Source organism: Hippocampus comes, unplaced genomic scaffold (genome assembly GCF_001891065.2).
Source record: "Hippocampus comes isolate QL1 unplaced genomic scaffold, H_comes_QL1_v1.1 scaffold82, whole genome shotgun sequence".
In the NCBI taxonomy this organism is placed as follows: domain Eukaryota; kingdom Metazoa; phylum Chordata; class Actinopteri; order Syngnathiformes; family Syngnathidae; genus Hippocampus; species Hippocampus comes.
Window position 1 is genome coordinate 2,674,729 of NW_017805135.1, and position 22,021 is coordinate 2,696,749.

The 22,021-nt window shown below is 43.8% G+C and overlaps 1 protein-coding gene and 1 long non-coding RNA gene across 4 annotated transcripts in view; one reads left to right on the plus strand and one right to left on the minus strand.

The window, feature by feature from the left end:
- fto (FTO alpha-ketoglutarate dependent dioxygenase) overlaps positions 1–19,097 on the plus strand; it is a 136,633-nt gene extending 117,536 nt beyond the window's left edge. For 2 of the 3 annotated variants that reach the window (XM_019866647.1, XM_019866645.1), the window contains 2 exons: positions 16,568–16,708; positions 17,335–19,097. In XM_019866647.1, the coding sequence (XP_019722206.1) occupies positions 16,568–16,708; positions 17,335–17,341 (148 nt within the window). In that variant the 3' untranslated portion in view covers positions 17,342–19,097. Of the gene's footprint in view, positions 1–16,567; positions 16,713–17,334 lie in introns of those variants that run through there. The other variant, XM_019866646.1, reaches the window with a different exon arrangement.
- Positions 4,844–8,621, minus strand: LOC109513919 (uncharacterized). Its single transcript, XR_002167896.1, has 5 exons — positions 8,588–8,621; positions 8,351–8,439; positions 5,676–5,737; positions 5,168–5,353; positions 4,844–5,018 (listed from the first exon to the last, which is right to left on the minus strand). It is a non-coding gene; the product is annotated as an uncharacterized LOC109513919 (long non-coding RNA).
- Positions 19,098–22,021: the final 2,924 nt, after the last annotated feature.

Sequence of the window (22,021 nt, forward strand, 5' to 3'; positions counted from 1 at the left end):
GCAATTCTGATTTCACTCTGCAGTTTGTGCTCGTGAACTTCACATCACTCGTTCGCAGTTTATTTTCTTCTCATTATGTGCAGAAGTGGCTGTATGGTAACCCTAGTGGTTAGAACGTTTGACTTACAGTTCCGAAGTTCTGGGTTCGTATCTCGGCTCTGGCATTCCTGTCTGGAGTTTCCATGTTCTACCTATGCTTGCTTGTGTTTATTCTCGATTCCTCCAGCAGTTCAGTAACAGCTTTCGATGCATTGAAGGCAAAACCGACCATTGGTGTAAATGTGAGTTTTTAGTTGCTTGTCTTAACGGCGACCTGCCAGACTTCTCGTTCTGTAGACAAGACTAATATGGGGGAGTCTTGTCTATGTTCCTCTGAACGGGTTGTAACTGTGAAGTAAATTCCTTGTGTGTTTCCTGCATACATGGCCAATAATTCTGATTTGGATTCTATATGTGCCCAGTGATTGTTTAGCGACAAGCCCAGGTTGTATCTGGTGTCTCGGGCTGAAAATGATGATGCACTACAGTCGTTTTGCCTCTTTTCAAGGATTGTAGTTATTATTATTCACCCTTGTTAGTGTGAGGGGATAACTGGTTACATGTTGAAAATTGAGGTTTTTGGTTCTCGGCGGCTATTTCAGTATTTTCTCAACAAACACATCCAAGTATGTCTGTTCAGACCCGCTTTGTGGACCAGGACGCTGTCACTGGGAAGACAAAAAGGGCCTTCCACCTCGCAAGGATGTGTATTTAATTGACCGTCACCACATTTAACACTTTCATGATTAAGGTGATAGATACCTATGGCCTTCCGATGTGAACCTTGCATGTTCACATGTTTCATTCACAATCTGGCAGTTAAGGCTTATTGAAGACTTTGAATTTTGACTGATCGTTGAATGGTTGTTTAAATATGTGTCCTCAGATTGGCTGGGGACCATTGCAGGTGTAGTCCCACTCTTGTCCAAAATCAGGTGGGATCGACTGAAGCTGATCTTTTGGCTGTTTGCGCAGTTCATGATGACCCTTATGTAAAATGGAAGCATGTAAATATACCTGTACACGTCCACGTTTTTTCAGGATCGAAAACATTAGCATGCTGTGACAAAGGCTACTGCTGTTACTTTTTTGTGGCTTCTCGTCAGCTAAAAGAACACTTGATAGCCTACTAAATTTCATTATGTTCAGGAATATTTTGCCGTTGGGTCACAGAGACTTTTGAGGTCAGTGGAACCTCTAAGGACTAAAGAAGGCTCTTAATGTCCACTGATGTGTGGTATTTATTCCCCTTTTTTGTTCCTTTTTTCACTTTTGCCATTCAGTTGATTGTCGTCTCAGCATGCGAAGCCTTCTTCTTCCACCTCTTCCTCTTGCCTTGTTTTCTGACATGCGTTTGCACGGATTTCCTTCTGCCTGAGCCGCTTGTGTACTTGCCATGTACTTGCCTGTGTCTGTACATCAGCGAGCATCTGCTCTCTCAACACGGTCCCCATGGCCTCAAATGTCAGCGCAGGCATCTGCCAGACAAGTGCACACGGTGCATTGGGCTTGTGTTTGGCCGTCTCCTCTACCTCCCCCCTCCACTTCTTCTTGTCAATTGATGTACGCTGTGATTGAAAGTAAAAGACAGGAGGAGAATGTTCTTGGACTTTTTAGTGTCCTCAATCAATCCCGGTAGTTTTTAGAAGAGTTCCACCCGATTGGAATTGTCTCTTGGGGTCTTTCTCCTCCAGTTCTTGTGTGAAAAGACCACCGCCATGGAGTGTGTCTTGTCTGGACCGTGATGCATGTACTCTCGGGTATCATGGGACGGCAAGAGTGTACACGATTTGCTTTTATGGCGCTCCATACACTTCAGTGTAACATTTTGAGCCCGCCCGTTGTTTTGGCATCATCCTATGTGTGGATGCACACTATCCGTGCAGGCTCATCCATGCAGAACATATGCGGGGTGAGGAGACAAGCAGGAAGGTACCACATGGACCGCCACACCCCCCCAGGAGGCGCCCGAGGGGCAGCGGCCCCTCAAGCTCTCCCTCTAGCTCACTCAACTCACCTCTTAGATGCCGCTATTGATTTGTCCGCTGCAGAAGAAGCGCAAATTAGAGGCTTCGTTAAGTACTGGCCCTTTTTTACCTTTACCGAACAGTCTCAGTTTGACCAAAAGCAAATGGCACTTGGGAACCATTAGGGGGCACTGTGTGGCTCTGGAGGACACGACACAAGAACTGGCTCGGCCGTCTTCACCTGAGGCTACAAGAAGGATTGCAGCTCTGCAAGCTTGCAATCAGGCACTTAAGTTGTCAATCTGCGCTCTCCTTTAAAGGAAACCCATTTCCACCATTTAAAACAGTTCCCAGGTGTCTCAATAACGTGTCCGTTCCATGCATTTGCCACAAAGACTGGTAAAGAATTATAGTACATGTTACACGCTCTATATCATGTCATGCTCATCAGCCCATTTTTTTTTTCTCATACAAGTGAACTCGCCCTCATCTTTCCACAAATACTGCTGAATCGGCTTTTCAGTACTCTGGCTGCACGGGACGGCTTCATCACACCAACTGTTGTGCACTGCTTGCTTCGACTTGTGAAAGGAGAGCCCAGAGTGCTGGAAAAAAACTGGAGAAACAACAGTTCATATTCCTCGCCGTGTGTATGTGGTGCAAGGACACATGACCGAGCAAAAAGATCCTCCATAACCACTGCATTTAGAAAATATATTGTTCATCAGAAGCAAACGCTGTTACCTAGCGCTAATCTGTGCCACCAACAAACGTCAATGCAGCTCTGCTTACCTGGTGGCTTTGACATGATATTGTGGTTGTTGCACCCGTAGAGGCCGGTGAGGTGTTTCAGCAATGTCGTACTTACAGTGTAGTCATCCACCTGTCATTTGAAAGCGGCTTTGTGTTTTCAGCCAGCATGGATTCTCAAGTCATGGGTGTAGAAACGCTGTATGGTTTGCTGTTGACTCCGTCCCCAAAGCTCCTGACTCTTTTGAAAGCAGCACCGGCAGAACTAAATTTAGACAGTTTTCCACTTAACGTGATCCGAAGGGCCCTATTTCTGGAGAGTAACTTTTGCAGCCAAGTGTGTGTTTCTGCCGCATACACACGCAAGCCGAGACAACTCCGAGACGAATCGCAAACATGCCAAACGTACTACGCGTCTGCGGCATCTCTGTACTGGCTCAACTGATGCTCGTCTTCAAAAGGGCCTCTGGCGGATAAAACACACATGAGCGGCCGAGTTTTGAGGCATCGCAGGTGCCAGATGAGATGAGCGCAACTACGCTGCTCGTCTTGTTTCGTAACCAAAACGCGCGTTATCCTGAGGAGATAATTGGTACCTCGGTGACATCCATTAGAAGGAGGTTTCGGTTGAGATGTGAAGGATGGTTGTTGTAACACGTCTTGTATTTTAATTAAAACAACCGCCCAACAGTTGTCAGCAGCGTTTCATGTGCCCGAAAACCGAGAACAGGTGTGAAGCTGTAACAATGAAGGGAGAAACCACAAGTATGCGTGTGTTAATTGGAAGACTGTTTCTTGACAAGGCCTTGCGACACACACATCCCCGACAGAATGCAAAACAGTGCACGCTGTGGCGTAACACAAACGTCACGATGCTCGCTGAATACACCCTTTGTTATGAGAGGAAGGCTTGGTGAGAAAATCAGCCAAGGGGGCGGTTATAAACAGTAAAGACAGCAATGGAAGCATATTGAATTGCATCCATTGCTTCCAAAACAATTCCAGGAAATATGCTTTTGTCACTTAGGTAAATTTACACTAAATTATAGGTCATCATCCAGAATAAAAAATAAATACAAATAAAAAAGTAAGAAAAATTATTCTGTCTATTTAATTTTAAATGATTAGAAAATGATGATTTAAAAAGTCTCTTTGTTTCATGAGAGGATTATTGACATCGCACGCAACGCCACGTCTTAAATAACATTAGCGTGTTTATGACTTGATGGTGCCCCTACTGTGTTGACAGCTGCCGTATTAAATATAGAAGATGTACTGCACTCCAACGTGCTGTCGTCACAGCACACTGAGAGTTAGCTTTAGCGTTAGCAGCTCCACTTACAGGACATGCGATGTGGGAGGACTGGAACTGATTGGAGGGGTCAACAAATGCACAGGCCTGGGCAAGGTCCAAGTCCTATGTATTGACACACACACACACACACACACACACACACACACACACACACACACACACACACACACACACACACACGCACACACACGCACATTGGATGCTCTGATTTAACCAGAGGCGCAGCCGAGCCCCACTCCCCCTCATCAAAGATTCATAAAGGCAAGCTTCTCAATGATTTTCTGTCTCTTCCGGTATTCACAGCTTGTTGTCTGCACCCCTCCCTGTCTCCTGCCAAAGTAGTTTTTCTTTTTTTTCGGGGGGTTCCATTGGCATGTTTAGATGCTTTTATTTTATTTTTTTTATTCTTCTTTATTCATGCCCCCTTGCACTTGCAAGGCAAATTAATTGTCTTATTGAGGACTTTCCCATAATCCAAAATGCATCAAATTTGGCATCATGGTGAAAGTGTGCATCAAAAATGCTGAATTTGGAAAATCCTGTCCCCAAAGCTTGCTTCACTTCGTGACATGAAAGAACATTGTCATCCTTTATTTTGCTTTTCCTCATTTGGGTTACAGGGGGCCTATCCCAGACTACTTTGGGAAAGAGGACCCACATAAAACTTTGAGAACCCTCTTTGAGAAACCATTTTTGCCCTTTTGAAGATCCCTTCAAAAATGAATGCGTTTTCTCACCCCCCTTGAAGGAAAAACGGTCCACCAACCCCTTTTCGCACCGCCTTACGCCCTCCTTCCGCTGTGCTTTGTCTTCCGCCCTGCTCATCAGCGCCACGCTGCATCCAAAAGGAGCTCATTCGGAGCTTCAGTCACCAGGCCCTGGGCGCACCATCTGTAGCCCCTCGGAGTCCTTCCTTCCCTCTGTGTACCTCCCGTGTAGCATGCAGGCTAACGAGCACATGCGAGTCAATGTGTGTGTGTGTGTGTGTGTGTGTGTGTGTGTGTGTGTGTGTGTGTGTGTGTGTGTGTGTGTGTGTGTGTGTGTGTGTGAGAAAAGCCAAAGCACCATGCCTCAGCTTGTTAGTCTTGCTACTTACCAGGCTTAGCCAGATGAGGGCCACTCAGCCCAGATCTAATTCCTTCGACTCTCTCATTTCGCCTCTCAAGTGAGCGTCTGCGACCTTGGCCGTCACCCGGGCTGACGAGCTGGCGGAGGAGGTTAAACTGCGGCCGTGGCAGCTGAGTTTGTGAGCTAGTCTTTGGATCAGTCGCCATCTGGGATTCTGCAGAGGCCAAGGAAGAGGTTATACCCATGCTTACGGACCCACAGCTGATCCTAAATCAGCAGTGAAGGCAAGAGAATTTGGTCAAGGCACGGCGTGTTGGTGGATGGTTTGTTGCTTCTGGCAAATCAAAGCCCATATCAGCCTCCTAAAATAGCTTAGCTCGATACAGATAATACACATATCTATATAGAGTGCTGTGAAAAAATATTTGCCCCCTTCTCAAATTCCATTTTACCCTCTTTAATGTTTAAGATCATTAAAAAAACTTTAAATATGCACGATAATCTAAGTAAACATAAAATACATTTTTAAATGGTACCTGATCCTTCATTGCTTGGAAAGCGGAGATCATTTCCACTGGCCGCACCCTAGACCGATTACCTCCAGAACTGTTCAATCACAAAATAAATTAAATAGAACCTGTCTGACCAAATGACGTTGGACAAAAGATCTCAACAAGCTTAAAAAAAATGTCGAGGCCCAAAGAAATTCAAGAGCAGATATAAGAAAGAAAGAAATTGACATGCATTCGCCTGACAAGGATTACAATGCCGTTTCTAAAGCTTAGAAATTCAGTGAGATGCTATAATAAATTAATAAATAAGTAAATAAATAGATAGATAAATAAATAGCATTAAAAAAATCTGCACACTGCAGTGTAATTTTAAGAAATTGAATTTCTCCCCTTAAATAAGCGTAACAATGGTGGAGCCCCCATTTTTGTGTTTAGCTATTTACTAGATTCATAGAAAATTGACTATTTCCATTTTGAGGGTGCAAGAAGTTTTTGTAGCTGCAAATAAAATTCCTCTAACAAAAGTGATGAAATGGAGGTACTTTTTGAAGTGTTGGCTGCTGAACACAGATGGTATTGTTTTGATTGAAGTTTGTTGTCAGATCTTTTCTCTAATGACATAATTACACTTCGGGGTTTTTTTTTTTTAATTTATTTATTTATTTTTTTAATTTAACGGTAGACCACCAATAATTTGAATTTGGTCAAGAGAGTGTGATGTGTTTACCTCGGCCCCATAGAAAAAATAAAATAAAAATACACAACGAAGGAAAGGCTTGTATGCAGTGATGCTCCAAGACTGGTAGCACGACTTTTTCTTCACACAATCATCAGTGTGTTGGAACACCAAACAAAACTCCCATTTAATACCTGTTAAACCGCAAACAGGTGTTTTGAGCAACTTTCTGTGAGCCATTACACAAAGGTTACACAAACGCACCGACTCATCCGGGCAGGCAGGTCCACATGTGTTCGCCAACGCCCACACACACACACACACACACACACACACACACACACACACACACACACACACACACACATGCGCGCGTGTCCACGTACACACATCCATTCTTCTGCATTCTTGCGCCTCAGGCCCCAAGCTTGGCTGCTCCTCCAAACAAATTGTTGGCAGTTGACAGCATTTTAAATGCTGAAGCCCTTTAATGACACTATTTACTAACTAAAACAAAGAGTTGATTCACACATTCGGAGCTTATGGCGCATAGTAAACACAATTTGCTCAACAGTATGCCAGAGTTCAACAGTGCGAAACAAGTGCGCCTGCCCCGACTTGACATTTCCAGAATGGGTTCAGCCTGTACTGTAAATAATCCAAAAATACATAACTTTGACTGTGTACTCTTGAACTCCACTTTATTTGCCAAGTCAAATGTCGCGTTAGAGCTAACACTTCCAGTCATCGCTATAGCTAACCTTTATCATCTGATATTTCATCGTGGCAGATAAAAGGTCATCAAAGCCTTAATTATTGGCCGGGAAACTGATCAAACAGAGTATATCCTGTAATTGGTTGATTAGTTCTACATTTGTGTTTAAGTGTTTTATTTTTATTCTGAAATTAATTAATTGTTATATTGGAGCTTCTATTATATATTTGAAATTGGTTTTCTCTCTTTCCCCCCCCCCCCCAAATCACGTCAATTTTTTTTCAATGAAACAGTACTGTCAGATATTTAGAATTTAATTACGTTGAGGATGTTTTTTTCCCTTCTTTGTATCCTTTACTTTGTAGATGAATTTATGCTAGCTTTCTCTCTTTGTAATAATCATTTTGAGTTGGCTTCTGATTGCGCAAAGAATTACTGAATCAAAGTGATGAGCCCCTCCAATATTATAAGAATGAAGTCGTAGAATCCTTCAATAGCATAATATTTAAAGGGATGTCATTTTTTTCCATTTTTTAAATGAACTGAAAAGGTAACAAAACTGTTTATACTTTATTTTTATTATTATTATTGTTATTTTTTTTTTTTTTTTTTTTTAGAAAAACAGTATAATGAGAGTTAAGTCCTAATTTTCCGAAACAAGTCCCAATATTGCCACAATGGTTATATTTGTGGGTGAGAATCTGGGAGTCTGACCTGCCATATATTATTCAGCTATAAATATTTTCTTCTGCAAGGTGGTTCCAAAATTTGAATATGTAATATCAATAATAACTTGCAGTTATCGAGAGTCATGCATCTCTTTCGAACTAATGTCTTTAGCTTCTGTCAGCACAGTGAATGCATATTCCTAAATTTATGGTAGGGGACCCATGCTTGGATTGGTCGTATCCACTCTTTTGACTTTTAAAATTCACGATTTGTCCTTCCTACTTTCCCACTGCCTACATTTGCTGTTTTCCCGTTTTCAAAATACTCATGTTGTCTCATGTCGTCTCTTTTACCTGCAGGCTAATTTCCAGGTTCCAACAACCACTTCAGTGTGTCTGTGTTGCCTTTGTGGGTCGCCTGAACATACATATTTTGTAAACATGATAGCTTTTCAAGTGCAAAGCACTTAGAAAGCCTCTCGCTTGACACAGAAGGCTTCATAACTTAACAGCACGTCCCCCGCAGCAACAAGGATGACTTGTAACCCGACAATTGAAGATACAAAAGACATATAATTAGCGAGGGCCAGCTTGACCCTGCTGCCATTGTCACCCGAAGACAGTCGAGGATTGTGCCTACCTTATCATGTGACCGCTGTCGGGTGTCATCCAGTGGCTGTTGGGGCCAGCCTCATTCATCATGGGTGCGATCGGCCATGTTTATATTGCCTACAAGGTGTTCATGTTTTGCCATAAAGAAGTGCAGAGGGAAGAGTTCAAAATGATCATTTTACAATAGCATCACAACAAGTCTGGACAGAAACTGCATGACTTTGCCCTGGAAAACTGGAAAGTATTCTCGCTTGGCTCTCCTCACCTGGATTCGGGGTGATTGTTTTCCAGGGGAGACAGCCAAAAAAATCAGAATAAAATAAAAACACGCTAATTTGAACGTATCAGTCGAACGAGACATGCTTACAAATTACGATGGAGGACAAGGTTCTCCTGCATTTACATCTCAACACATTTTATCCAAGAGCAGACAACAAAGAACTGATTATGAGATGGCTCTAAAAGGTTATCTTGAGGAATTGTCTGTGATTTTTAAATTTCCCGATCTGCTTCGGAAATGATCATTCAGGACAGACAATTGTGACGTGTGTGCTGTTTATTTCCGTTTGCCTGCGGTTGCGGTGAAGATCAAAATTGCTGAACACGGTCGTAACGCTCACTCAAATGTCTAACATTTATACAGTATTCCCTAAATTTGATCACGGTTTCTCCGTAAACTGTAGACGAGCTCGCACTAGTTTATGTCACTCACATGGAGATGGCACCGGGAACAACTGTGCTAACCTATTGTCTGCGGGAGTTGCTGGCAGACTTTTTAATCCAATGTCTGCTACTTGAGCTAGCATGTTGCTTGGCACAGGTGTTTTGAAAGCCACTGATTCTTTCCAAGGCTCACAGGCACAAATAGGCACACACCTTACCTTTCTCTCAAAAGCTTCTTAGAGCTGTCCAGAGCCTCAAGGGGTGATCCGTCTCTTCCCCACTTGTTGGAAGAATAAACAGCCAGGAGCGCTCTATGTGCTTGTCCGTCTACAGCCTTTTGTCTCTTTTTTTTTTTTTTTTACTGGAACCTGATTACGATGGAACAATACTTGTCTGCTCGTAAATTTTGCCACTGTGTTTACATTAGGGCCACATTCCATCCGATAGCCTAAGGAAGAGCCGGAGCAGGCCGGGGTGTTTGGCAATTTGTTACGCTGTTAAGCACCTAATGGACGTCCACCTGTTTTTTTTTTTTTGAGCGGTAGCTGCAGTTCGGGGGCCTTACCTTCTTTTCACTTCCAGACTGCAATAGTGTTTTATGGCCACCAATTATGGGAGGCTATTTAGAGGCTACCTGGCTGGCTGCGTGTGCGATTTTTTTTCAGTTGCATGCGGATTAGCACGCTGTAAGACGGGGCAGGCTGCCAGGCCACATCAAGCGCTCAGGGTGTGAAGGAAGCCAAGGCTGCTCAGGTACAAGGCTCCTTACATGTGTGTGCCAGCTAGCCCGAGAACGTTCCACACGCTGTACCAATGAAAACGCGGGTCGTCACATTTCCCAATGGCATCCGATGCCAATAACGAGCCTCATTTGTTTCATGTGGTTTAACGAGGAGCCTCGACTTTGACTGGGAAGATTGGTGGGGGTGGGGGGGGGGGACCTCACAGACTCTGAATCGGGCTGCACCTCCTTCTGAGGTGCCCACGTGCCTCGGCGGCAGCTTGAGTGGTCGTGCCGTCTCTGACTTGCCGGTGCATTTCTGCGCCGTGTGCACAAGCGCTGATTAAAGGCCAAGCAGTGCATTAGATGTTCGTTTTATTAGACGAGGCTCTTTAGAGGGAATCAAAAGAGAAATGAACATATGTCATCCATTTGGAGGACTACCCTGTTTTTTTTCCGTTTCCCTCCGCCACACGAGTGCTCACCTCAAACCATCGTAAACGTTATACAGTCAGTAGCTGTCTGCAGATGCAATGGCATGTGATGGATGCGAACGAATGTTTAAGATGTGGCCCTTCTCACACAGGCAGATGGATGGTAAAGATGCTAGCTGGAAACTGGCTGGCAAGATTGGAGGACAAAATAATTGATGGTGAAAGTATTAAAGTATAGATGGATGAGAGGCTAGCTGTCTTACTGGCTGTTTAGTCTATAATAGTTGACTGGTTGGTTGGTCGGTCGGTCGATTGGTTCGTTGTAGTTGGTTAAGACTGATAAACAGGTCGATTTATGGCTCTGTTGAAAACTGGATGGATGAATGAGTGATGACTGGATTGATGTGAAATGAATAATGAAGAGAAAGTTGTCAAGTGTAGCTGGCTTCCTGGTAAGTGGTTACTTGATGAACAGTTTGGTGGGTTGGCAAAAAACTTTGCTGGATGGCTGCCCTCGTCGCTCATGATAAATGGCTGAATTGCCCTCATCACGGTCACAAAGCCTTAAAGAGCGCATCTCTGCTCAGTTGAGCCATACTTGGACGGTAGCTGGGGTGGGCGGATCGCTAAGGTTTCGCCTTGCAGGTTTAGCCTTGTTCTCAACAACTTGCTGTGTTGATGCCCTCTGCTTGACTTCGCTAACGTTTTGGTGTACCGTTGACAGATTTACACACGGCTAAATGCTACCTGTCTGTCCCTCTACCCGCCTCCTAATGCATGACAAACGCGCGTGTTCACTCGCGTCTCGACTTTCATAACTGTTACAGAAATACGCTTGGGTAATTTTATTCTTTGGACTCACATTGTGTACTTTACCTTCAGGGTAGGCTTGATTTACAAGAAACATGCCTGCTTTTTCACAACTCGTCTGATTACATTCTCAGCAATTGGAGCATGAGGGGTTGCCAAGGCTGTAAATGCTCGCACCTGCACAGAACTGTTTGCCAGTACTAGCACAAAGGAACAGGTGATATAAATGACTCAAATGCAAATAGCCGGTCACTGGATGATATTCTGAAGTCAGGCCTTTGGCTTTATAGCCCGCTCTATGAATTGACTGGCATGGTAACAGGTATAGACCTGATTACTTATGCAAATAATCATTGCCTTCGTTTGACTTCCTGTTAGCAAGATCCTGAAAGCGTTTGTATAATCTCAGTCATTCATTCAATGGTAATCCCCAAATCGTTCAGCTCAAGAAAACAAGACTACTTCTTTGTTGTTGATATCTTACCATGACTCCAAAAACGCTTCTTGAACCAAGAAGAATTCCAGGTGCATTTGATTCAACTTTTGCGGGGTACCCGAAGAAGTTGATTCAATGAAGGCGTCTTCCAGACTTAGTAGACTAGCAGATGGACTTTGTGCTTGTTGAAGACCAACCGGGGTGGATTAAGGACCCACAGGACGGATTTAGTTGACCTAATCTCATAGTTGAAATGGAATCGGAAAATGAAAGTCTCAGACCTCACTGTGTCGAGTTTTCATGATCTTTCACTAGTTTGGCTACACATTGCAAAAAAGGGTGTACTCTCCCTCCTGCCCCAAAATCGGCTGGGTTCGGCTCCGAGTCACTCTTAACCCTGAACAGCAAAAGCCATAGACAAAGAATAGATGTTGAAGACTTGATCATTCATCCATCCATTTCCATCCCTCTTACCCTCAGCGCGGTGACTGCTATCCGAAAGAAGTTGAGGTAACTTAAATCCAATCCTTGTCGATTTCCAGTGGGAAAATAATATATATACTGTGCTGAGGTTTTTATTTTCCGAAATGAAAACACCTCTCTTGGTACACTCTCCAAAAAGCTATTCATCAGTGACACCTCCACCTTTGCCCCGAGAGACATGGCCCCGTCCTGGTCCCGTGAGGTTACAAACGACCTTGTGCAGCCATAACGCAATCAGTGTTGTCTCCCGTCCCTGCACCGCGGATTCTTTTTCACTTGGCCTGACAAAATTGTGCATTTATCAGTGTAATTACGCCGGTCGGAAGCACTGATGTTGTCTATTACGTCCATTTCCATCCTCTTAAGAGCTGAGGGCCCTTTAATGTATGGCCGCCCCCCCACCCCCCTTGAGTGGACCGCTGCACAGATTATCCAGCAGCAGCCAGAGATTAAGGTGGTGGTGGGGAAGACAGACCACTGCGTGCTCTCCTCGCAAGAAAAAGACCAAGCATTCTGTAACAAAGGCAACCTGAGGTTAATGATTTTATTTTCTCGTTTCTCCATCTTTTTCTGTCTCTCTCGTTTAACTGAGTAATAGAAGCCAGGGAGCAAGAGGGGCTGAGGAAGGGTGAAAATCGATAAGGAGCGCATTACAGTAAAACGTATTGATTAGGAGACCTGCGAGGTAGCCAGTGGTCTTGGCGATGGCGGAATGATGCAATGCTTAAAGGAATTTATCCTTTGACTTTTGCATTAACCTTTATTGACTGCTTTGCCTGTCCATAATTAACACTCACTTTAGCTAAAGTGGTTAGTTTGAGCGCAAAAGGGTTGGGCTGGGGTGGGGGGGGGGGGCGGTGCTCCAGGCTTGATTGCAAAGCCTGCGGAGCGCCCACTCTGGCCGCGGTTCAAGTGCAGTTTGGGCGGAGGTGGAGTGGCGTTCGGGGGATGCCTCTGTGGAATAGAGACGATAGAATCCCAGATACCTTTCACATTAGCATACCATTTGAGCATGAGCCTGGCCTGGCTGGAAGGTTTCAGGGCAAATTGAAATGACTGATTGTATTGCCAATCTCTCTTGACTGAGCGCCAGATGGGATAGTTCGGTCCATATCTGACTGGGGTTAATCCATGGAACAGAGTGGACTCCCAAGAAACCACCACCTCTTTTTGTTTTTGACCTTAGCATTAAGGCACGCTGATGTGCTGCCACAAGTGAACCTTTTCAAGTGCTTGTGGAGTGGAGGCCATCGCAATCATCTCCCCAGAGAACTTAAAGGCACCTCGCTTGATATTGACTTTTATGTTTGGGGAGAACTGGCGAGCAAGAATACCCTGACTGGAAATGTGTGCTTGATTACATTTTCTCAACTCAACTCAACGCTTGTCCTCACTAGCATCGCAGGAGGACTGAGGCATTTCCCAGCTGACTTTGCTGGAGAGACACGGTACACCCTGGACTGGTTGGCGGCGAACAGCAGAGTGCATGTGGACCAACAGCAATTCACAATCACATTCACACTTAATGGTAATTTAGTTTTCAATGAACCTAACCTGCGTGCTGATGGAATGTGAGAGAAAGCCAGAGGACCTAGAGAGAACTCGCACTAGCACGGGGAGGAGATGCCAACTCCGCACAAGAATCCCTGAGCTGAGATTCGAACCCAGAGCCTCTCTTTCCAGAACCTCAAATCGTGAACGCATGAGAAGTTTAGTTTAATTTTATTAGGCAGTGCTATCTAGACTTAAGCGTTTTTACACTTCCGAACGTTGGTTATGTGTTTCAGCCTCCATAAACCACCATTTTTTTTGTTGTTTTAATATATTAAAATAAGAACATTATTTTATATAAAAATAAAACTAGAGTGTAAACAAACTGTTTGTATTCATTGTAATTACTGTATGTTCGGACAAGTTGACTCACAACAACAACTTGTAAGTTTGTATGACATCAGGAACATGGCTTGGAAGTCTTTGTGTGAGTTTCAGGGTGTGAGTTTTGGCCTACACTCGAGCAAGTGTTCTCATTTTGTACTTTCAACTGTTCACGCAAGTGAGTCAATGGCTTGAAGCTTACTTGTATTTGAAATTTTGTCTCTCACCAAACAACGGCTTCATCCAGTGGCTAGCTTCTTATTGCACTTTTATGTTGAGAGTCAAGTTTCGAGAATTCTGAACCAGGCCAAATCATTGGCAGATGGTTTCCCCCCGTGGTAACTTCACGCTGATGTCAGCAGAACACACCAGCGCCATCTTGGTCACATTTGACTTCTCGTCAGATATAAACGCCAGCCATGTCTTCCTCTCCTCCTCCTCCTCCTCCTCTGCCTCCTCTCCCTTCTCCTCTTTTTTCCTGAAGTGGCGCTTCCTTTAATTCGCACCCTAAATAAATGATGAGAACATTTAAACACAAGGCTCATTGCAAAGCCCCAAGGTCGCCTAATCGTATTATTTATGAAGTGATGTGCTACATAATGGTACTTAGCGCGTGTTAACAGATGCTATTATCAGGCCTCGATCCAGGGCGCCCAAGATATATTGGAATGGCGCGATGTTAATGCCGTTCCCGCGCTAACCGCACCAAAAAGGCAGCACTTAGGCCGAGAGCCAGTGAAACATTAAGTGGCTCACGTTAAAATATATAACCGCAAATTGTGGCAACCCAATGTCCCTTCACCTCATCTATAACCGAGCCCAAAACCCCCGCCTCGCTCTTGTCTCCAGTGTGTGGGGGGTGTGCGTGTGTGTGATCGCCAATGTTAAGTGACACCAAAATATGCATGATTTTTGCCCAGCGAGTATCGAAAAGCATGACTCCACCAAGTGTGGTGTGCTTTCTTCAGTTTTTTTTTTTTTTCGGAGAAGGGGGGGGGTTATGAGGTGATGACACCATGAGCAAAAGTGTGACGATAACCATACAACTGGAAATAGAACTTGTGAGTGTTCTTGTGGAACGCTTAACGTCTTTTTATGCTTTGACTGTTAACTCTTGGAGCGCCTTTGACGGGAATCCTGAGGAGAGCCGTCAATGTCAATTGCCGTCAACGATGTTTTTTTCGGAGAATGGGCGGGGATATGTCTTGGCTAATTTTGGTTTGATCATTAAACAGGAAAAAAACCCCATCAATTATAGCCAGCAGATTGTAGCAGTAGGTGTTGTGTTCGCTTTTGAACATGGCGGATATCTGGAAAATTGACCATTACTAGCAGCTCGTGATTGATCAAAGTGTTTGTCATGTGAATCTACTACCAAAGATGTCACAAATGAGACAAAAGATGGCAGATATTATTTAAATGTTGAAGTAGAAGAGATAATGTGATGTACATACACACTCTTTCACAAATACTCATGCATGGCACAATGCACACACACACACCCTACTAAATACTACTACTACTAAATAGTGTGCATTCTTGCACAGGAGGAATTCATTATTTTGCCATCAAAATCACATTTTCATTGTTGTTGGTATTTTATTGAAAAAAAGAACTTTTCAGGAGTTTCAGGCATCACGGCAGCAAAAATTACGAGCATAAAAGTCACTGCTCTGCATAAAATATATACTGTACATCCAACCCCCCCAAAAAAGTTGTTCTCTGCATTCTGGAGTCCAATATAGGTGATTTGAATGCAACCTACCCATGTTCTACTGCTGATTACTGAAACTGGAATTAAGTAAAAACAAGCAATTTGTGTGTGGGTGTACCTGTGTGGTGAAAGAAGAGCGTCTTTCATTTGGAATATTACATTTTCTCTGAGCCTTGAAAGATGAGTGGGAATGCTCAAAACTTTTTTACTTTTTTTTTTTTTTTTTTTTAAATAGCTGGCATTTAAAGAGTTAAGAATGGACACAAACTGCCCTTCAGAAAGCATTACACCTCTGTTGCTGAAAACAAGACCTGGACGGTCAATAAAGGTTCCACGATGGAGTGATTTTGGGGAAAAGTGTGTGGAAATTCCTGCATTTGAACAGATCCTGTTGCACTGTCTAGTAACTAACACAACTGACATAGACATGCCACCCAGCTCGTCTCCCACTTGCACCCTGGGGTTAAAGGTCCATCTCGTCTGCCAAGAGGCAGTGGGGATGAGAGGTTGGGGGCGGTGGGGGGGGGGGCAGATTTGCAATGACAACCCACGAGCAGCACAGTAAATATTTACACTGCTCTGACAAAAGATATGACCTAGGTCCGCCAAGGCCGTCAAGCACTGTCACATTTACACTTAACTCGCTATTATCCGTCATAGCAAGTGTTTCCATTTACGTCACGGCTTCCTGTGTTGTTACGAGAGACACTTTGCTGACTCACCACCGGAACAGTGGTGAGAAATTCATAAAATACAATGAAACATAATACATAACAAATTATCCACTATCCCGAACAGTTCAAAAGATTGGCAAATAAGTGCATGTGAAATGTACAGTATGTGTGCGTGTGTAAAGCTCTTTGGGTAGTCACCGTATGAAGATATGAGGTGCGCTCCATTTTAATCAAATTCAATTTTTTTTTATCTGTTGGACTAAGACATGTTTATTTTTATTCTATTTTTGGGGTGGGCGCGTGAATGTGGTTAAAATAATATGACTGACTCACCGTCAGACGATTACAGTTTGGTTCGGCTTGATAATAATGGCGGACTGATGATGACGGTAGGAGTTGACGGGTTTGTTCGTTTTCTGTGTCTTGTCGCCTTAGATGCCACTCCAGCCTGGCTCAGACGTTGCCCCCCGAGGAGGCCCCGGTGGACCGTCCCTTCTGGGGCGTGGATGACCCTGGCATGCCGCTGCCCTTTGATCTGGCTGACATCATCAACAGAGTGGAGTCGCTGCTGTGGAGGTGACGTTTCAAAAAAGGGATTTAATTTAAGTATATGGAGTATTCCGTTTTGTGGGTTTTTTTTTTTTTTAAATACTACGCAAGTAAAATTTACGCAGAAACTCACCCTCTACAATTTACTCCGAATTTCCATTTGAAAAAACTTTACGATGTTTTCTCAATAAATTGTAAATTGGGGATTTCTCCATTGTGAGACAAATAAAGGTTTTCTTCACTTCTTCACTTCACTCAAGTAAATTTCGCTCCAAATTTTATTCTGTGTAAAATTTACTCCGAATATTCTCTACTCAGTGAAATTTTCGCTCTAGACTGGGGCCAAATGTAGTCGTTTTTCAGAGTAAAATGTACTCTATAAAATTTACTGTGAATGCCGACGTCTGGCGTGATGTCACCCATGATGGCAGTCCGTCATCAAGTGTTGCAAAAAAAAAGCACCAAAAAGCCAAAGAAAATGTGAAACGCATACGGAGTAAAGCCCATTGATGCTTGCTGAGCTCCCGCATGCGCTGAAGTTTTGTATGACTTTTCAGTACACATTTATGCGGGATTTTTTTTTGGGGGGGGGGGGGTTATATCTATCTCCTTTTGACCGGATGCATTTTATTGATGTCCTCTCCCTTAAACAGAATGTGAAGGATCCATCAAGGCCTCATAAAGGACGTGCAAGATAATGGGCAAAAATGAGAACACCAACTTATCCTAACAACCCCGATGTCAGCTGAGGGGGGAGGAACCACCGACGACAAACCCGTCGCGATCCTGACCCGAGAGGAATTTTTCATTGCTTCATCTCCATGCCCCCCGCATCCCAAACCCCCGGTCCCTTCAATATAAACGCATCATAGCGCTTTACTGACATGCTAGTAACGCAAGCTTAACATCAAGCTACTAGTGTAACCACACGTACATTACGTAGCATCTGCATTTCAGTGTGTAACTATTTATCATGTCATCGTATCACCTAATATCATGTAACCCAGCTTTGTTTAGAGAGGGCGTTGTCAGTATTCACAGTAATTCACAGTGTTCAAAATGCATCCCATGGTTCTCGATTGAGTCCATTTTGTTCCCGGACTGACCAAAGAAGGAATCCAGTGAGCCTGCAAGTATGTCCATTTTCAAGGAAAGCCGGATATTGAATTTGAATTGTAGCTGACCTAAGAAAGCGGAGTTCCCTAAAGGCAACAGACAAATCATCTCATGTCCTAGTTGACGTTCTACTAAAGTCACACTTTGCATCTTTTCAAATCTTTTTTATTGCAGCTCAAAGCAAGAACTCGTGATGTTAAATGCCATCTGACCGACACAGCCGAGGAAGCTGAAAGGGCGATTGAATGCACGGGTTCGAGTCAGCACCCTATCTATCAGCTGTGACTTTCAACCCAAACTTTTGAGTTTTAGCGTTCTTTATGACAGCAGAACTCATGTTGAGTTTTAATTTCCGGACTGACCAAAGTATGCATGAATCTCGTGAGAAAGTTTCGATTTTGACAAAAGAGGGCAATGGCGCAGTGGGACCATTTTCAAACGAGACCCCGCTATAGAATTTGACGCTAACTGATTCAAGAAAAGTCCAGGTAGCCTCTGGTAATGTTCAAGTGCAAGTAAGAATTTGCCTCTCCGAAACTATGACATTTAATAGCATCCGAACCATTTCAAGCAAAATAAATGCGAGCATTCAGTCGGCCCTTGAATGAGTATATAGTATATTTCAGCATTTTTTTTCTTTGATTGTTAGATTAAGAATCATGCTGGTTTTTAATTCCCAGACTGACCAAAGAAAGAAAGCAGTAAGTTTCCAACTATGAGGACATGTGCAAGCCTGCAGGAATGCCCGCCAGTAGTTTGTTCTCGGGCCGCCACGACTGATGAAAGGATGTGCCGAAAGCACAACACCAGAAAATGGGCTCCTTCGTTACAGCTGTTCAGTTGTGTTTAATTACTCAAAAAGTGTGTCCAGCACCCCGGAAACCGGCGGGTGAAACAACAATCGGACAATTCGGACAAGATTCTGAAAAGGGGACAGACGATGAGGCAGCGTAGCAGATCTCTACGTTTGATTTCTTTTCTCTGTAGAAGACAATGAAGTAGACGTTGCTGTCTCCGATCAAGAACTCTGATTGCACTCCTTGTTTTTTTTTTTTTGTTTTTTTTTTTTTTAATTTCGAAAAAGTTTAGTTGTTGTTGATGTTATTGGTTGCCAAACACTGTTTTTCCTTCTTGCTTCGTCTTGCTGCACCTTTGCTATTCGTTGATGTCAGAGAGTTTTGTTTTGTAGAGCGGCATTAGCGTCATACGCATCCCTCTGTGCTTTCTCCCTTTGCCACAGCTTGTCCGTCTGACGCAACAGGAATGGCAAAAAAAAAATAAAATATGGCATTATATCCGATATTTGTGTTTGTGTCTCGCTCTCTCTTGTGATCTAGGGAAATTCAACTCAGCATTTTTCATTTTCATTGCGAAAACAATCCTGATCGTACTTCGTTTAGCATCTCCTGACAATGCTGCGTGCGAGTAGATGACAAAAGATCTTATTAGCCCTTAATGTCAAGTGACAAATTTCACCACGGTTAATATGCTGGCGTCTATTTTTCTTTTTTTTTTTTTTTTTTTACGCCGCATGGTATCGACCGATCGATCGATCATGTCCGACATCTTTGGCAGCTTTGCTCTACACTAAAGACTTACCTAGTATGATAATTACTTTGAGAATTTTCTGTAGGCAACACTGAAAGTGCTATCAGGGGCGGCGGTGTACTTCGAAGTGCTGTCACCTGCCGTCTCCTGAAGTGCCGTCTGTAGATTTTATTCTGTGTTCTTGAACAGGTGTTTTACAACCATCCGTCATTCTTTGCCCGAAACTGCTCACTCACATGGCCTGTCTTCTAGTCACATTTATGTAATAGGACTCTTGTTTTTTTTTTGTTTTGTTTTGTTTTATTACCGTGGTCTTGGTGCTGTCTGTTCCTCAAAGGTTCAAAGGACACGGCTGGATTAGCGTCGAGCGCTACATCACGCTGATTGATGGATTGACTGACGGACTGATGTCACTGGCAGGGATGAAAAGATGGCTAATGCTCTGTGTGTCTCTCACCAAGAACTCGCGTCCCCCATGCCGCAGCGCCAATTCCTCCTTCCCTACGCACACACATGGCAACCTCTGAGGTCACCCATGTTAACTACTTCCTGTGGTGGCTGCATGGGCGACTGAGTGATGGATGGTCGCAGTGGCCTCTCCCCTCAGGGGCCGACTTGGACAAAAGGGCCCCCGCTTGGAGAGACAATTACACAGCGCTGGTGCCGATGGCCACAGGTATGCATTGTTGAGCCCGGTGGGGTCACAACTAGCCGGGCCACCATTAATTAGGCCCGACAATAGGTGCGCAGAGAGATAAAATAACCAGGTGTGTGCTGGAGAAAGGTATCGCTTTGGGGTCACAGTCCAGTCAAATGGTACACCTGAAGGCAGAAACGGGATTATTTAGGTAACATGAGCACATTTCATTTTCATAGTTTAAGGGTTGCCTTCAAATCGATATAACATACCTGCCAACTTGTACGTTTTCCCCGTATTTTATACGTTTTTTTTTTTTTTTTTATCATTTCAAATCATGTACGGCGTATTACAACTTTCATATGGGGGGAAAAAAAAAATTGTGAACCGATCTCACAAAGACCATTTTGGCTCAAATCCAGATCGTCTCACCTGCTGCTAGCCAACGACAATGCCGTCGTCGATCGCTACTATTGTCACGGCAAACCAGCAAAAGTAATCCTCAATTGTATATTTTTTCATCTCTGCGTATGGTCGGATTGATAAAGCATGATGTGCGCATGCGCGGTAAGCCGTTGTACGGGTTTTTGTTGCTTTGTGAGGGGAATCGTCATCATTTATAAGGGCAGCTATTAGCCGAGGTTGACAGGTATGATATAAATTGGAATAAATTATTATTATATCTTATTCAACATTAGGGTATAACTTTCAATTTATTTCCTGAACAATAGATAAGCAAATCTTTCATAAACATGAACTGTTTTTTTTTCAAAACTAATACAAATATAGCGATACATTGTTAAGTCTTCAACTCAGTGAACATTGGCCCATGAACCTTAATTTATGCTCTAAAACAGAGAAACCTTTATCTGTGGTGTGTTTACACAGAGAAAACAAATGGGACCCTAAATTTAATCCTTCCTATTTACAAAGTATTTCACAGCATATGACATGTGTACAGTTGTCCGTGAGAATGTTTGTACAAGGGGACAGATGAACGCAAAACGTGGCTCATGTGCGCAACAGGTTTCTGAGTGCAAACCAGTGCCGGAGGGCCCTTGAGGGTGCGTAGTGGGTGCCGATGAGGGGGTTGGGGAGTGGGGGGGGGGGGTGCACAGAGTCAGGAGGTAATTGTAGGAGAGTCAAAGATAGCATCGCAGCTTTGGGGCGGCTGTCAGCGCCGCGACAGGCCACACTCATTTGTCAGCGGCGCAGACAAACGCCAATCGGCGCTGACCAAACGCCACGGCTTGTTCAGCAGCGTTCCTGTTTGGTCCACTTCTGAGGTCACGAACGAGGCACACCGCAAACAGTTTAGGTCAGTGTGGACAACACACTGGGATCGCTGAAAGTTAAATTATTACAGTCATGCTGTTGCATGAGGGAAAGGAGAGCCACAGTTGTTTTTGAACAGTAAAACAAACACGAGCAGTCTCGAGAGTGACAACTTTTTCCCCCTGCCCTCTTGTTACACAATTGCGGATGCCCCGCGTTTTTCTCTCCTGCCCTTCGTAATCACCAAGCCCCACCCGCACACTCACTGACGGCATCCCGTCTCACTCGCTTAGTGTCGCGAGGTGAGTTTGCGCCCCGCCATTCATATGAGCAGGATTAAGTGGATCATTTTCCGGCGTTAGCAGCCGCTTCGCCGCCAAGTGGTCTTGATGTCAGGCCAAGCATAATTGAGTCATCTACATCTCATCTAAAATGGATGAAAGGACTTTTTGATATCCCCCCCCCCCCCCCATACAACCCCACTCATCACTTCCTCAGTGGAGGAACAGAACAAAAAGAAAATCGAGGATGGGTGTATAGAGTGACGGGAAATATTGCCACAGTCACGTTTGCATATTCTTTGACGTTCTATTAACGTAGTGAGGTTGAATTTAAAGCAGTTTTTTAAATGTATGTTTTTTTAATGCAGTGAAATTACACGTGAACCTAATTTGTGCTAATTTCGACTGCCCTAAAAGAAAAAGATTTAAATGACCGTATTTTACCATGAGGTGCACCGTATTATTAGGGCCACATCAATGAAC